The 18,358-nt window shown below is 35.8% G+C and overlaps 1 protein-coding gene across 12 annotated transcripts in view; it reads left to right on the top strand.

The window, feature by feature from the left end:
- PCDH9 (protocadherin 9) overlaps window positions 1-18,358 on the top strand; it is a 1,090,977-nt gene that overhangs the window by 581,554 nt on the left and 491,065 nt on the right. For 5 of the 12 annotated variants that reach the window (XM_070471604.1, XM_070471594.1, XM_070471599.1 and 2 more), the window contains one exon: window positions 3,255-3,359. The exons of the other annotated variants lie outside the window; for them this stretch is intronic. In XM_070471604.1, the coding sequence (XP_070327705.1) occupies window positions 3,255-3,359 (105 nt within the window). The remainder of the gene's footprint in view (window positions 1-3,254; window positions 3,360-18,358) is intronic. 12 annotated transcript variants of the gene reach the window in all.

An 18,358-nucleotide genomic window follows, 5' to 3' on the forward strand; every position in this document is an offset into this window, starting at 1 on the left:
CATCTTGCTTCCTTAGGAATTCTCAAGGATTCGGGATTCCTATAGCAAGTATAGATTAAGTATGCTGCTGCTGCTGCTGCTAAGTGGCTTCAGTCGTGTCCGACTCTGTGCGACCCCATAGACGGCAGCCTGCCAGGCTCCCCCGTCCCTGGGATTCTCCAGGCAAGAACACTGGAGTGGGTTGCCATTTCCTTCTCCAATGCATGAAAGTGAAAAGTGAAAGCGAAGTCGCTCATTCGTGTCTGACCCTGCCAGACTCCATGGACTGCAGCCCACCAGGCTCCTCTGTCCATGGGATTTTCCAGGCGAGAGTACTGGAGTGGGGTGCCATTGCCTTCTCCAAGTTAAGTATAGAATGACATGGTTTTCTCTTCATAAATGTGTACTAAAAGCTTGGACTACAAGATTTGCTTCAGAAGTGAGATGAGCCCTTTCCTGCCATAGCGATGTCTGCTCACCCACACACATCCATACAACTCTGCCAGCAGAGAGCATGACGGAAAAGTCGGAAAACTGCTCCATGAAGAGAGAGAAGTCCAGGAAGAAACAGAGGACAACTGCATAATATTGGAAATTAGAAGAAAAAAAAATAGTGAATTTCTAAAACTAACAAAAACATGAAAATCTTTGTTCACAATTTTAATTTGTCCCCATGTGTGTTTTTGGCAGTTTTGATTGGCTGGACGTCTTATATCTAAACAAATTATGGCATATTTTGTGCTTCTTTGCCACACTGCTTAAAGCACGAGGATAATATCATTTATTTAGAATGGTTAAGCAGTGTTGAGCTTTGGGTCAATGAATTAAAACTTTTAATATGTAGAGCTGATTTGAGAGTGGGAATATTGTCAGCACAAGTGAAGTAGGGAGAATGGAACAGACAGATGGCTCTGCTCACCCTCCAGTCAGGGTCCTCTGAGCCAGTTTTCTTAATTGGATGACATCTTCCCATTAATTTTTATTTTAAGCGGAGCATTCTTCTAACAAAATTGTACTGAGAACCAACTAAAGAATATTTGGGAATACAGATATGAATCTGTATCATGTTTTTCTTCTTATCAATTCTCATTTGAGATTTCTTTGTTAATTTCTTTAGTGTTCATTGTCACCAGCACCAGACCATAAGTTCTAGGTTCCACTGTTCACTGCACACCCACCAACAGATCACCAACTGCAAGAGTGAAAGCAAGAGTAGAGCTGTGGTAGCCAATGTACACATGTGGCTTTTGAAATGTAAATTAGTTAAAATAATGTAAATTAGCTAAATAAATCAAACATTTGGTTCCTTAGTTGTACTTGCAATAAATCAACTGTTAAATAGGCATAAGAAGCTGGTGGCTACCATACGGGCAGTGCAGGAATATGTCCATGATTACGCTGAAAACACTACAGCGCTACTTTAGAATGAATGACATTTCAGTTGCTTGCTTTTGAGAGATTGCTATAATACTCCAGAATTGTTAAGTTACCATAGAATTGTACAAATCATACATTACTGGTGTATGAACTTAGTGAGATTTTGTTTTTAACATTAAGGGCAAAGATTTTAATAATGGAAGGATTTTTTTAAGCTAGTTTTTGTTGTCCTTTTTTATTAGTTTAAAAAAGTGAATCATTGTTACTTTATGCCTTGACATTTAAAAACTTAGATTTATATATTACAAACCTTGCTCACTTCTCCCAGAGAAAATTTCTCTTTGAAGTCATTGGGAGATCCAAACAGTAACAGGAGATAGAAGAATTGTGCCAGGGGGCAAAATGCCATTCCTTTTCATGTGTCTATAAAATGAAATAAAGTATATTTGATTAATTGCCAGTCTATTTGCTCTACTTCAGAACTTGCAAGGTACCTATGTTATTATGAAATATAGATGCTAAGGAAAACTTCAGTCCCTGAAGAAGGGGTGGGAATGTTAAAAGGCAGAGGAGAGAACTTGGTAAAAACATAAAGGAAAAGGATTAGAATGCCTGGTCTATTGTTAGCTGTTATAAGCTGGTGTTTTATGCAGAATTGAAGTGTTCCTTGTGTTTCTGCTAGTTTCGTTTTTCTTCATGAATGAGTACTCATTCAATACAAATGGTACACAATACACTTAGATGTAAAACACATCATCCAGCCTCCGAAGCTTCCAATGTTAGTTTGTTATTAATACTACAGACACTCCTGCTTCCTTTTGCTAATCTTTACAGATATAATTATGCTCATTTCATTTTCATATTTATTCTGAAATTTAATTTCTGAGCCTCCTTATGTTTATATTGAGTAAAACATATTTAGATTTAAAAAAAACTAAAAATATACTTTTTGTTTTAATGGATCAATTTCAGCTGATTATATTTGTCATCTTTTGTTATAGTAGATGTTCTTTGGCATTCTAATTTATGCTTTTATGACTTCTCTTTTCTTCCTTTTTACAGTGATGGATTTGGGGGGATGGGAGATATGGCACTTTATTGTCATGAAAACAAAGGCAGCTTCAGTGATGGAGGGTGTAGAGAGAAGCAGAAAGCACGTCCTAGTTGAGGCCTCTTTTACACAATGAGGAGATGCTTTCTCTGCCCCTCCAGGCCTTCCATTAGCAGTGACAGGGCAATAGGCCACCTTTATTCCCCTGATGCGAGCTTGGGGAGTTAAGCCCTCTGGTAGAAAGTTCCCACTTCTACTCCCACAGCACAGGTCCTACCTTCCCATGCCCTCTGCTCCATTTGCACACACCCACAGTAAAATAAGACACATACTAGGTGTTTAAAAGCTATCTCTTCTCCGAAAGGATAGTGCAGCCTTACCCGATTGAAAAGGGAATGTGCTTTGATTTTGACTATGGACTGAGGAAAAGTTATACATAGGATTGTGTCTCAACTCCTGACCTGTGAACACTGCACTTATCTGCAAGGCTAAGAAAGCTTCCCCACCCACTTTGTATAACCTCTGATAGATGTCAACCCCAAGGATAGGATACAGAGTAGGGCAACATGCATATAAATGCTTTACACTGGCTCTAGAAGACTAGAAATTGTCCCTGGCTTACTGGCAATACCATGCTTGGTGTGGTGTTGTGAGGGGTAACCTCTGCCACACTAGAACAAGGGAGAAAGTATTGGAGAACAACACCAGGCTGAAGAAGAAGGCAAAACAGTGACAGTCTCTCCCTCTCCTCCTTACACACACATGCACACAGGGGTTTTCGATTGTGAAGGCACGAAACAGTTGCAGGGATCTCAGTGCAGTGGTGTGCTCTTTCTCTTTCCCACAGAGCCAAGCCTTGGTGGGGAGGTCTGTCCAGTCCTTGAGTAAGAGGCAAAGTTTGTTAGGAAAGACAGCTGAAAGCAGCCCGACTGGGGACAGAAGAGGAGGCCATGTAAGAGATTCTCTCTTGTTTATCTTATCTTTTAGAGTGTAATTTATTTAAAATGTTGATTAATATTTCCAACTTTTCTTTTATATCACCATTTTATGTTCCAACAAACTGATGAGTTTGTCCAGGACTGATTTTGTGGATGTGTGATCCAGGCAATTGCCCAGAACCCGACCTGCAGAGGGACTCTATGCTTGATTTAATGCTCAGCTGTTACCATCTTGGAATTCTTAATACTTTTCAACAAAGGGCCCCATATTCTGTGACGGGATCCAGAAATTATATAGCTAGTCCTGATTTATCTTATCTGGGCTTCCCTGAGGGCTCAGTGGTAAACAATCCTCCTGCCAATGCAGGAGACATAGGTTCAATCCTTGGGTTGGGAAGATGCCCTGAAAAAGGAAATGCCAACCCACTCCAGTATTCTTGCCTGGGAAGTCCCATGGACCAAGGAGCCTGGAGGGCTACAAAGAGTCGGATATGACTTAGTGACTAAACAACAACACAGAACAATAAACTTTACCAGATTAGCCTCAGACACATCTTTTTTTCTCCCTGATCAACTGCTACTTTTGATCTGTTCTTAAGCATTCTCTATTTACTTCCTAAATACTTCATATATCTAATTGCCTCCATCCTTCTTGCCATTTCCTTATATCAGGACAACATAATCTCCCACATAGACCATTGTGTATATAGTGCATATATATATATGCACACACACATATATATATGCACACACACAGAGAGACAGAGATTGACAAAATGATTTTCATTGTACTGACACTGTTTTGTGTTTATTCTGGCAGGGCATTTTTGTTGTAGAATCTAGAACTAACATGGAAGTGATGGGTCAGTGTCTGGTGTCTGATTCTTGAGTAGATTATTTCCCAGTTCATTATGTTCCTAAAGCATAACTTAAACCAGAGGATTGCTTGCAACCTAGAGGCATGTATGGTAAGGGATAAGTCTCCAACTTCTAGTACAGACATGAACCCTGAGTTTAGGCATTGTGCATATTCACCTTAAAATATGCTCTAAACTCTGGTATTGAAATGGGAAAGATAATATTGTACTGTGTTTAAGGTGACTGATTCTGGAATTAAATTGAATTGCAATGGTACCAACCTTTCTTAATATGATTATATCCTTGGCACCTAAATTACAGTTTTCTCATGTGTAAAATCAAATTGTAATGTTTATGTAATAATGGTTTTCTAAGGATAAAAACATATAATTGACAGATGGTAAGTGCTTCATAGATGATTGTTGATTATGTTGTAGTATTTGTTGTTATTATTCCTGGGGTGGGTGCAGGAGGGTGCAGGTGGATTTGATCATCCTAGCATCACAGCTGTTGATTGTCAAAAATACCTGCAGAACTTAAAACAGGTATATTTGTTATATACTGCAGATGTCACTAGAATGCTCCCCACACTCATATCGTATTATTAGTAGATAATGGCAGTTGGAAGATGAAATTCTGTGTGCTGCTAAAGAGTCAATTATCTAGATGAGGGGCTCATCTACCTGTGTTTAAATGGGTGTCCGTCCTCTATGGTTTGATGATGATGACTGTAAATGAGAGTCTAGCATTTCATCAGCAATAGTATAATTTTTATCATTGATTTCCATTTCTAGAAAGTTATCTTAGAGATACTTAAACAATCTGGGTAGTTTCAGAACTGGAGAAAGTTCTGAACCTCGCTTAACTACTGTGCATTCAATAGCTTCAGGAATGAATTTGACTTTTGACAACAGCATAAACCAATTGAGACATGCACAAAATAAAATTGATCTCATTAAAGGTGTCCAAACAATAATGAAACCTACTTCTAAAAGAATCCATATATTGTTATTGATTTAGGTCTCTATAATTCCTAACAGCTGTTTAAATCATTAGGATAAGCCTTATCAATGTATAATCAGCACTCTAAAGCTAACCTTCCTTTAAAATATAAATTCACAATTTGGCATAGATCAGCAATTCAAGTTTTTCTGCTTGGATGTGCATGTTCAATATGAAAGAAACCAAAATATGAAGGTCTAATGAACTGGCTTTAATAGTTTCCTTACCTTCTTAAATGTTTTTGTTTTAACTGGTTTTACCACACTATTTCCTGAACTATATTGAAAAGTTCACAGTATCAATGCTAATGGTCTCTTTCTAATTACTGCATAATGAACAATGTCTGACAGTGCAGTTTTAGAGGTTAGACACCACAATTAGTGATTATCTTCATATTTTTATGAAGCAGAAAAATCTTGTCTTCCATTATAATATGGAAATTACACATTTATACATGTGCTTCATTGTATGTGTCTGTGTGTGTAAATGCCTGTAAATTATACCTTTAAGATATTTCATTTAGATTATATATATATTTAGATTATATATATATACAAACACATACACTGGGGAAAAAGACACTACTGAATAATTAAATTCTTAATTTTTTTGTCAAAAGCTTCATTTTCAGTTTAATATATTCTCTCATAAGTATATCTAGCACTGATGGATCATCTTTTTCTCTCCAGGGTGCAATTTGAATAAAATACACATATGATCACAATAAAAATACTCTAGTGAAAAGCATTAGGGTTATGTCATATATATGACAGATTTAGGCATCCTGTTTTTCAGCATAAATACATGGTTCTGCATGAAATTTTTATAATATTGTTTTTACACTTTGATATTTAGGAGGGAAATGAGCAAGTATTCTACCAAACTATGTAAGTTGGGGAAGAGGGACAATATTTAGTAATTCTAAGCACTTATTATATAAACTGTCAAGCATCATAATATTTGTTACTTCTAATACTGGTTCTCTAAAACATAAATCATCTTTTATCAAAGTAATTAAAAAAAATTAATGTGGTTTTGGTTATATACATTTTAATTTGCCTTTCTGGAGTGAAAATATTGCTATTTATTTTTAAAGAAGTTTTATGTCAAATGGCCTTATTAAAAGAAGAATAGATGAACTAATAACTTTTAGGAAAATGACCCTACTTATATTTGATATAAATTAGTATATTTATATTCATATTTCTCAGAATTTCATTTTAGGAATTTCAGGTGAACTTCTGTGCTTGTTTGCTTTGGAGACATTTTACTAGATGGCACAAATCTCTTTCTTATTCCTTTTCTGTCATCCCTATGTCTCCTTATTCTGTTTATTATTTATTTATTAATTATTATTCCTAAAATTAAAGTTTGCATCCATATTTGAACATTCTTTTTATTCCTCCTATTAACATTACCATATAGTTAAGTGTTAATAAGCAGAGTACAATACAAACATTCTCATTACATTCTTCATAATTTTAGGTTAAAAGAATAGACAAATGAGAGATATGTAAAAGATACTCATAAGGCCAAATGAATGGAGACAGAATGAAGTAAGAAAAAATGATTCAACTGAATATATCATTGTGTTGGGAAAAATGGCAGGAATGAATCAGTAGTATTTCCGTGAGGAGAAAAGATCAATAAAGGTATAGAAAAAAACATTTACATTTTATAAAAAGGAGGTAATTGGGAGCCAGTGAAAGGATCTAACAGGGTAGTAATGTGCTGAGCAAAGTAAAAATGTTCTCCATATTGGCAAATCTTAATCATTTCTTGCTGTGATAATTAATAGACGACTACACACTAGCCACTCACCTGCTTTGAAACACAAATTTTACTTTATGTGCACAAAAAATTACCCTTTCATGCACACATAAAAAATATATGCAATTTCTCCAAGGGATGGAGGAGATGTTAGATATCTGCCTTGGAGGAAATAATTATTATTAATTTAAGATTAACTTACCATAGATAGACTGTTAGCATTCCTGTTTTATCTAAACACAGCCATGTGAGGGCACAAGGCTGTCAGTGTGTTGGTGGAAGCTCTCCCACTGTTCCCAACAGCTGCTGAAATCACAAATATTTCAATCCTATTAATTCAACATGAAAAAGTCATTAGCATTGTACTGAGGTGTTGGAACCAGCTCACTCCTGCTTGGCTGATCTCTCAAGTCATGTTAGTAAATCTGCTCAGGAGCAATTTACTTTTTGTTAAATAAAGCCTATTATTCGGGTCACATTTTGTGAAGGTGTTCCTTTTGCTTGTCTATGATCAATTTAATTTAGGAAAGAAATTGAGAATTAAGAACTTGAGAGGAAGGGCTTTCTTTCTGTTATGGATTTCTTTAGATATATACTTAAAAATTATAAAATTTTTAAATGAATAAGAAATCATGACACTGTTATCATCATCAAGAGTAATAACAATTAACAATTATTTAACCCTCATTAAATGCAAAGCCTTGGTCTAATCACTGAAAATTTGTTAACCCTCTTGGTTAATATTTCCTTATGGATTAAGTATTATCATTCCCATTCTCCAAATGAGGAAAACTAAGACACAGAAAGAAGTCAATTACTTAAAGTAATATATCTTATAAATCATGGAGCCTGAATTTGAATTCAGACAGTCTGGCTGTTGAGTATATATATTCACTGTATATAACTGAAGGTAAAAAATAAAACAAAAGAAAAAGTGAAAAGAAACCAAACCTTTTCTCTACAAGATATTTACAAGCAACCTCATTTTATTTCTGTAAGTGAGGTAGTAGCTAGAAAATGCCAAAACTAATATAAGTTTGAGACATCAGATTTATAAAAGTCAACATGACACTGGTTCAACTGGGACTAGAAGCTTTATTTCCTTTAAGTCTAAAAGTCTGTCTATATTTACCTTGGAAGAATAACATATTGAACAGAACATGATTCTTTATATCTGAGTTTCTTCCTTGTATTTATGTTGCAGATAATAAGGGATATGGGGGGATAATATGATAAAGGTTAATTCTGCTATACAGCATCTGTTTACTATATAAAGTAAAAGGATGACATACTTGACTTTATGTGTAATTAAGTTTTAGTAGTAAATCCTGTGTGAACATGTGCTATGTGTTATGGATGTTGGAAGTCTAACACAATTATAATGTTCAGTAGGAGATTTGTTGCATACCTTTTATTTAGTCGTGAGCTTCTCTAAATATAGTGATTCACTGGTAATCCTGATTAACCTCTATTTCAGTGTCATGCTTTAAAGTCCATATTCATAGTTTAGGACATTTAAGTCAAATATAGAAAATATCTATCCTCATTTCCTTTTTCCTGTACTTTTTTTTTTTTTTGTCTCTGTTTGTTTCTTGTGAAAAGTGACAGTGAAAGTTTCTCAGTCATGTTCAACTCTTTGCAACCCCATGGACTATACTGTCCATGGAGTTTTCCAGGTCAGAATACTGGAGAAGGTAACCTTTCCCTTCTCCAGGGAATCTTCCTAACCTAGGGATTGAACCCAGGTCTCCTGAATTGCAGGCAGATTCTTTACCAGCTAGCCACAAGGGAAGCCCAAGAATACTGGAGTGGGTAGCCTATCCCTTCTCCAGCAGATCTTCCCAAAACAGGAATCCAACAGGGTCTTCTTTACCAACTGAGTTATCAGGGAAGCCCACTTATGGACATGCTTATTTGCCCAGCTGACCTGAAGTCACATTAATGGCAGACACTATGTTTTTGTTTTTGTTTTTTTACAATTTATTTATTTATTTTAACTGGAGGCTAATTACTTTACAATATTGTGGTGGTTTTTTGCCATACATTGGCATGAATCAGCCAGCAGTGTACATGTGTCCCCCCATCCTGGACCTCCCTCCCACCCCATCCCTATGGGTTTTCCCAGAGCACCAGCTTTGAGTGTTCTCCATGCATCGAACTTACACTGGTCATCTATTTTACATATAGTAATGCACATGTTTCAATACTGTTCTCTCAAATCATCCCACCCTCACCTTCTCTCACAGAGTTCAAAATTTGTTTTTTACATCTGTGCTTTTTTTTGCTGTCTTGCATATAGGGTTATAGTTACTGTTTATCTAAATTCCATATATATGCTTTAATATACTGTATTGGTGTTTCTCTAACTTACTTCACTTTGTATAATAGGCTCCAGTTTCATCCACCCCATTAGAACTGACTATGTACCACAACTTCCTTATCCATTCATCTGCCTTTGTACATCTAGGTTGTTTCCATGTCCTAGCTATTGTAAACAGTGCTGCAATGAACTTTGGGGTACATGTGTCTCTTTCAATTCTGGTTTCCTCTGTGTGTATGCCCAGCAGTGGGGTTGCTGAGTCACAGGGCAGTTCTATTTCCAGTTTTTTAAGGAATCTCCACACTGTTTTCCATAGTGGCTGTACTAGTTTGCATTTCCACCAACAGTGTAAGAGGATTCCCTTTTCTCCACACTCTCTACAGCATTTACTGTTTGTAGAATTTTTGATGGCAACTTCTGACTGGTGAGAGTTGATACCTCATTGTGGTTTTGATTTGCATTTCTCTGATGAGTGATGTTGAAGATCTATTCCTGTGTTTGTTAGCCATCTGTATGTCTTCTTTGGAGAAATGTCTGTTTAGTGCTTTGGCCCACTTTTTGATTGGGTAATTTATTTTCTGGTATTGATTTTCATGAGCTGCTTATATATTTTGGAGATTAATTCTTTGTCAGTTGCTTCATTTGATATTATTTTCTCCCATTCTGAAGGCTGACTTTTCATCTTGCTTATAGTTTCCTTCATTGTGCAAAGCCTTTATGTTTAATTAGGCCCTTTTCATTTATTTTTGTTTTTATTTCCATTACTCTGGGAGGTGGGTCATAGAGGATTTTGTTGTGGATTATATCCGAGAGTGTTCTGCCTATGTTTTCCTCTCAGAGTTTTATAGTTTCTGGTCTTCCCTTTAGATCTTTAATCTATCTTGAGTTTGTGTGTGTGTGTGTGTGTGAGTGCATAGTATTAGAAAGTGTTCTAGTTTCATTCTTTTACAGGTGGTTGACTAGTTTTCCAAGCACCACTTGTTAAAGTGATTGTCTTTTCTCCATTGTTTATTTTTGCCTTCTTTGTCAAGATAAGGTGTCCATAGTGAAGTCGCTCAGTCGTGTCTGACTCTTTGTGACCCCACGGACTGTGGCCTACAAGGCTCTTCCATCCGTGGGATTTTCCAGGCAAGGATACTGGAGTGGGTTGCCATTTCCTTCTCCAGGAGATCTTCTCGCCTCAGAGATTGAACCCAGGTCTCCCGCATTGTAGGCAGATGCTTTACCGTCTGAGCCACCAGGGAAGTCACAAGGTGTCCATAGATGCGTGGATTTATCTCTGGGCTTTTCTATTTCATTCCATTGATCTATATGTCTGTCTTTCTGCCAGTACCATAGTGTCTTGATGACTGTGGATTTGTGTATAGTCTGAAGTCAGGAAGGTTGATTCCTCCAGTTCCACTCTTCTTTCTCAAGATTGCTTTGGCTATTAGAGGATTTTTTTTGTGTTTCCATACAAACTGTGAAATTCTTTGTTCTAGTTCTGTGAAAACTACAGTTGGTAGCTTGATAAGGGTTACGTTGAATCTATAGATTGCCCTGGTTAGTATATTCATGTTCACTATATTCGTTCTTCTAATCCGTAAACGTGGCATATTTCTCCATCTATTTGTGTCATCTTTGATTTGTTTCATCAGTGTTTTATAGTTTTCTATATATAGATCTTTTGTTTCTTTAGCTAAATTTATTCTTAAGTATTTTATTGTTTTCATTGCAAGGGTGAATGGGATTGTTTCCTTAATTTATCTTTCTATTTTCTCATTGCTAGTGTATAGGAATGCAAGGGATTTCTATGTATTAATTTTATATGCTGTAACTTACACTATATTCATTGATTAGCTCTAGTAGCTTTCTGGTGATGTCTTTAGAGTTTTCAATGTAGAGGATCATGTCATCTGCAAACAGAGTTTTACTTCTTCTTTTCCAATCTGGATTATTTTTATTTCTTCTTCTTCTCTGATTGCTGTGGCTAGGACTTCAAAACTGTGTTGAACAGTGGTGGCCACACTTGTCTTTTTCCTGATTTTAGAAGAAATGCTTTCAAGCTTTTGCCAGCTAAGATGATGTATGCTGTGGGTTTATCATATATGGCTTTAATTATGTTGAGGTATATTCCTTCTATGCCTGATTTCTAAAGAGTTTAAATTGGTGTTGAATTTTGACAAAGGCTTTCTCTGCTTCTATTGAGATAATCATATGGTTTTTATCTTTCAATTTGTTAATATGCTGTATCACATTGATTGATTTTCAAACATTGAGGAGTCCTTGCATGCCTTGGATAAAGCCTACCTGGTCATGATGTATAATCTTTTTAATATGTTGTTGGATTCTGTTGGCTAGAATTTTGTTAAGGATTTTTGCATCTATGTTCATCAGTGATATTAGCCTGTAGTTTTCTTTTCTTGTGGCATCTTTGTCTGGTTTTGATGTTAGGGTGACGGTGGCCTCATAGAATGAGTTTGGGAGTTTATCTTCCTATACAATTTTCTGGAAGAGTTTGAGTAAGATAGGTATTTGCTTGTCTCTAAATTTTTGGTAGATATCACCTTTGAAGCCAATTGGTTCTGGGCTTTTGTTTGTTGGAAGATTTTTTATTAGTTTTGACTTCCATTTTTGTGATGAATCTATTAAGATTTTCTCTTTCTTACCAGTTCAGTTTTGGAAGGTTATATGTTTCTAAGAATTTGTCCATTTCTTCCAAGTTGTCTATTTTATTGATATAATTGCTCATAATAGTCTCTTATGATCTTTTGTATTTCTGTGTTGTCTGTCGTGATTTCTCCATTTTTATTTCTAATTTTATTGATTTGATTCTTCTCCCTTTTTTTCTTGACAATTCTGGCTAATGGTTTGTATGTTTTATTTATCTTCTCAAAAAACCAGCATTTAGTTTTGTTAATTTTTGCTATAGTCTCCTTCATTTCTTTTTCAGTTATTTCTACTCTGATTTTTATGATTTCTTTCTTTCTACTAACTTTGGGGTTCTTCTTTTCTTCCTTTTCTAGTTGCTTTAGGTGTAAAGTTAGGTTGCTGTTTTGATATTTCTCTTGTTTCTTGAGGTAGGCTTGTATTGCTATGAACCTCCCTATTAGCATTGCTTTTACTGAATCCCATTGGTTTGTGGTTGTCATGTTTTCATTTTCATTTGTTTCTGTGTATATTTTTATTTCCTTTTTTATTTCTTCCATGATTTTCTGGTTATTCAGAAGTGTGTTGTTTATCCTCCGTATGTTTATATTTTTAATAGTTTACACCCCCCCCCACCTTTGGTTGACATCTAATCTCACTGCATTGTGATCAGAAAAGATGCTTGACATGATCTCTCTCTCTTTTTTTCTTTTTAATTTAACAAGGCTAGATTTATGGCCTAGGATGTGATATAGCCTGGTGAATGTTCTGTGTGCACTTAAGAAAAAAGTGAAATTCATTGTTTGGGGGTAAAATGCCCTATAGTTATCAATTAGGTCTAACTGGTCCATTGTATCATTTAAAGCTTGTGTTTCCTTGCTAATTTTCTGTTTTGTTGACCTATCCATAAATATGAGTATGGTATTCAGATCAGTTCAGTCACTAAGTCATGTCCAACTCTTTGAGGCCCCATGGACTGCAGCACATGAGGCTTCTCTGTCCATCACCAACTCCTGGAGCTTACTCAAACTCATGTCCATTGAGTCAGTGATGCCATCCAACCATCTCATCCTCTGTTGTGTACTGTTAATTTCCCTTTTCATACTTGTTAACATTTGCCTTGCATATTGAGGTGCCACTATGTTGGGTGCATATATATTTATAATTGCAATATCTTCTTCTTGGATTGATCCTTTGATCATGTGTAGTGTCCTTTTATGCCTCTTATCATGGTTTTTATTTCAAAGTTTATTTTATCTGATATGAGTATTGCTACTCCTGCTTTCTTATGGTCTCTGTTTGTGTGAAATATCTTTTTCCAGCCCTTCACTTTCAGTCTGTATGTGTCCCTAGGTTTGAGGTGGGCCTCTTGTAGACAGCATATTTAGGGGTCCTGCTTTTGTATCCATTTGGCCAGTCTTTGTCTTTTGGTTGGAGCATTTAGCCCATTTGCATTTAAGGTAATTATTGAAAAGTATGATCCTATTACCATTTACATTGCTGTTTTGGGTTCGTTTTTATAAACTGTTTATGTGTTTCTTGTCTAGAGAAAATCCTTAAGCATTTATTTGGTGGTGCTGAATTATCTCAGCTTTTGCTTGTCTATAAAACTTTTGATTTCTCCTTCATATCTGAATGAGATCCTTCCTGAATAGAGTGATCTTGGTTGTAGGTTTTTCTTTTTCATCACTTTAAATATGTCCAGGCATTCCCTTTTGGCCTGAAGAGTTTCTATTGAAAGATCAGCTGTTATCCTTATGGGGATCCCCTGTGTGTTATTTGTTGCTTTTTCCTTGCTGCTTTCAATACTTGCTGTTTGTGTTTAATCTTTGTTAGTGCGATTGATATGTGTCTTGGCATGTTTTGCCTTGAGTTTATCCTGTTTGAGACTCTCTGGGTTTCTCAAACTTGGGTGGCTAGTTATTTCTCCATTTTAGGGAAGTTTTCAACTGTTATTTCCTCAAGTACAAATATTTTCTTTTTGTCTTCTTCTGGGACAACTATGATTCTAATCTCATGACCCCATTTATTTTTTTGTTTCTCTCCTTACAGATTTTTTAAATTATGAAATTATTTTAAAATTAGTAAAAAATAAGATAAAATAAAACAAAGAAATGGAGCATGATAAAATTGTATCTGTTAAATTGCTTAATCCTAAGCTAAGTTAAGTCACTTCAGTCATGTCCAACTGTGTGTGACCCCACAGACGGCAGCCCACCAAGCTCCGCTGTTCCTGGGACTCTCCAGGCAAGAACACTGGAGTGGGTTGACATTTCCTTCTCCAATGCATGAAAGTGAAAAGAGAAAGTGAAGTTGCTCAGTCGTGTCCAACTCTATGTGACCCCATGGACCACAGCCTACCAGGCCTCTCCATCCATGGTATTTTCCAGGCAAGAGTACTGGAGTGGGTTGCCATTGCTTAAATCTAAGTCTTATTATGACTTTTGAAAATTTCTGGCTGTTCTTCCAAGTTATTTCTGCACCGTCATGTAGCCTTAATATACTTAATAGATCCTTCTCAAGAAATGAGTGCATTGCCCTTAAATTAGGCCTTAAACATTCTCATGCATACCTTTCCTAAAAGTAACCAGTGATCCCCAAGAAAAGACCCTGTTAATTGTTCTAAGATAGACATGTTTAAGATGGTATTTATAGGTGTGAATTTTGCAGAATCCATGAACTTGTGACATTGATTACAAAGGAGTGTGTATATCTCAGTTTAGAGCAGAAAAGCTACTCTTTAAGAGACATGAAGACTGGACAACTGTGTCCAGGCTAAATTTATCCATTTTGAATTACTATGAATGATAATAGAAAACCAGAGAAAACCAAATACAAGCAAATGTGTGTTTTTCTACGGCAAAGAGTAATATGAAAAGAACAGATAAGTATATATATTTTTAAAAATTTCTGAGTGCAATTTCTATAAAACTACTGTTTTTTTGATTTATGAATAAAAACTAAAAATATTTTATACCTTTCATTTGTTAATATTTTATTAAAATTTTTGATTAAATCAGTAGGAATTTTGTACAAAACACTATCCTGAGTCTTATGTGAGAAAAATATATAGGCTCCAGTGCTTTTTATCTCAGAAAATTACATTTTTATTGCTTTATAAGTAAGACAAATGATCCTGAAATGTTACCAGATAAAAAAGGTAGCAGCTTTTAAGGGTCAATTCAGGAGAAAGACCTCTGGGGAGTTGCGTCATTAGTTACATTTTTAAGGATATAGCTAATCTCTGCATGACAGATTGGATTCAGATAGATGTGAAGAAAGTGTAAGTGTCCATAAATGGGAATTCCATGAGCACAAGTATAATTGAGATTTTCCTAAGCATCTTTGAGGTAAAGAGAACAAACCTTACAAACTCTTACTATGTGACTCATGCTTGGGTGCATTAAAATCTTTTGTACTAGCTATCTATTTTCAAAGTCTGAACCAACATTTATACTCTCAGTTAGCTGCTACCATAAAACCTATTTTGTTTTTAAATTATTAGGCTATTTTTTTTTTTTTTTTTTTGCTACAGCTGCTATAGAAAAATATCACCACAACAAAACGCAAAATAAGACAGTTGACTAACATAACAGAAATTTATTTTCTTATAGTTCTGGCAGGTTTGATTTCTCCTGAGGCCTCTTTCCTTGGCTTGGAATGTTGCCTCTGGTTGTGTCCTCAGGAGGTCTTTCTCTGTGGCCCCACATCCCCATATCTCTGGATGTCCAAATGTCCGCTTCCTGTAAGGACACCCATGACCCTGGAATAGGGTCCACCCTAACAGTAATCATTTTAACTTAAACACCTCTTATTTTCAAATGCAGTCATCTTCTGGGCCTGAGAGCTTCAACATGCAAATTATGGGGGAATAAAATTCATTCCATAACAAAGCCCAAAGTTTGGGCTTTAGGGAAATAAACATTCTAAATATATTAAATTATAATAGCATATTAAGTTTGATTAATACTAACATTAAATTTAATTATTAATAATACAAAATATTTAGATAAAATATTTAATATACTCAACTAACTTTTATTGAGTATAATGTTTCAGCATATATACTAAATATTTTAAAATCTATTACACCTCATTTAAACTTTACAATTGCTGCATGAAGAGGCAAGTGTAAAAACCTCAGACTCAGATTCATGAAATTCTAGCTCAAAATCTATTATTTTTTCTACTGTAGATTTCTATATATTTCCCATATTTGCCTGCTCTATAATGTTTGTGATTCTATTCAATTTAGTTTGCCTAAATATGTTTCTGTACATGTATAATTATATACACATCTAAATGTATGCAATTGTATACGGTATGATCTAGTTTTGTGCACAAATCATAATCAATATATAATTTATAAGACATTTCCTGATTTCTCATAAACCTCTCCCTATTTTAATAGTTTGAAACCTCCCCTATCCTAATGGTTGAGGCTTAGTTACATAAGTTTTTACAAGTATTTGATAATTAAACTTAACATTATATTTTGGAGCATCTTGACAGCATGTTGTGTCAAATGAAAGTAGTAGAAGCCGCCTGAGATTTTACAGCTGCCCTAATTAGCTGATACTCTTGAACCTTTGAGAAGTCAAAAGCACAATCTGTTGTAGATATGATTTTTCACAGAACACTACCTGCTATTAATAAGATATTTTGGGTTCACAGAAAGTGTCCAGAACTGTATTCATGTGATTAGACAAGCTATTTCTTGTGTTTTAGCTAATCATGTTAATTAAAATTACATACACTCTTAGCTTTAAGATATTTTGGTCTTAATCAGCTCAGGTTCAAAATAGATTTAAAAGCTGTGTTAGCAAGAAAGAAACAGCATTTGGTAGTCTTTCTCAGTGTGGGATTTGAAATGAAGCTGGCTATGAATTCTGGATTTTCTATAGATTACTTGCTAAATATTAGACAAGCTATTTTCTTCACTTCCTCTTTGAAATTGGACATAATAATAGATATTTCACAGAAATATACCAAGCATTTAATTCATGCACAGTACTTAGCTTAGAGTTAGCACTCAGCACACTGAGCTGCTTTTTACCAGATACATACTTTAATGATTTTTAAAAAATTTGCAACAAAGCAGTGATAGATATTATTTAATATTGATGTCTAGTATAGACTACTAGTATGTTAGAAGATTGGCAACTGCCTAACTTCAAAGGCTGAAGGCACAGTCATAAGACTGTTTCCACTCATAAATTTGAGTATGTACTCTCGGGTACACTAATTCATTTGAGAAACTGTGTAATTCAATGAAGTTATTATATTTATGGTTACAGTTTTTTATAGGGAAGGATATGTACTAAAATCAGCCAAAGAAAGAGGCCAGAGTGCTGAGTCTGGGAAAGTTTCAAATACAAAGTTTCCAGTGTCCTTGGATGTATTATATTTATCCTCCTGTAATTGATATATGACACTACACAGAGAGTATTGCCAACCTGGGAAGCTCACGGGGCTCTCATATCCAGAGTTTTGCCTGCGGGCCCAATACATAGGCCTGATTATTTGATTTCCCACGTGATTGAACTCAGTCTACCCTGAATGACATGGTTGTTCATTCCAGCATGGACAGCCCACTCATTTAGACTATTGGGGTATGGCCAGAAGTAACACAAAATCTGGTGGAGTCAGCCCTTGCCCTATGTACAGTCACTCCTATCAGGTATGACCTGGATCACCTCCCAGAAGCCAAGGGAAAAGGCCAGTTCTCTCTTTCAGTTCAGTTCAATCGTTCAGTCATGTCTGACTCTTTGTGACCCCATGAATCGCAGCACGCCAGGCCTCCCTGTCCATCACCAACTCCCAGAGTTTATTCAAACTCATCCCCATCAAGTCGGTGATGCCATCCAGACATCTCATCCTCTGTCATCCCCTTCTCCTCCTGCCCGCAATCTCTCCCAGCATCAGGATCTTTTCCATTGAGTCAACTCTTCGCATGAGGTAGCCAAAGTATTGGAGTTTCAGCTTCCGCACAAGTCCTTCCAATGAACACCCAGGACTGATTTCCTTTAGGATGGAGTGGTTGGATCTCCTTGCCATCCAAGGGACTCTCAAGTCTTCTCCAACACCATAGTTAAAAAGCATCAATTTTTTGGTGCTCAGCTTTCTTCACAGTCCAACTCTCATATCCATACATGAACACTGGAAAACCCATAGCCTTGACTAGATGGACCTTTGTTGGCAAAGTAATGTCTCTGCTTTTTAGTAAGCTATTTAGTTTGGTCATAACTTTCCTTCTAAGGAGTAAGCGTCTTTTAATTTCATGGCTGCAGTCACCATCTGCAGTGATTTTGGAACCTCCAAAAATAAAGTCTGACACTGTTTCCACTGTTTCCCCATCTATTTCCCATGAGGTAATGGAACCAGATGACATGATCTTAGTTTTCTGAATGTTAAGCTTTAAGCCAACTTTTTTAC

This window comes from Odocoileus virginianus, chromosome 8, assembly GCF_023699985.2.
Source record: "Odocoileus virginianus isolate 20LAN1187 ecotype Illinois chromosome 8, Ovbor_1.2, whole genome shotgun sequence".
In the NCBI taxonomy this organism is placed as follows: Eukaryota; Metazoa; Chordata; class Mammalia; order Artiodactyla; family Cervidae; genus Odocoileus; species Odocoileus virginianus.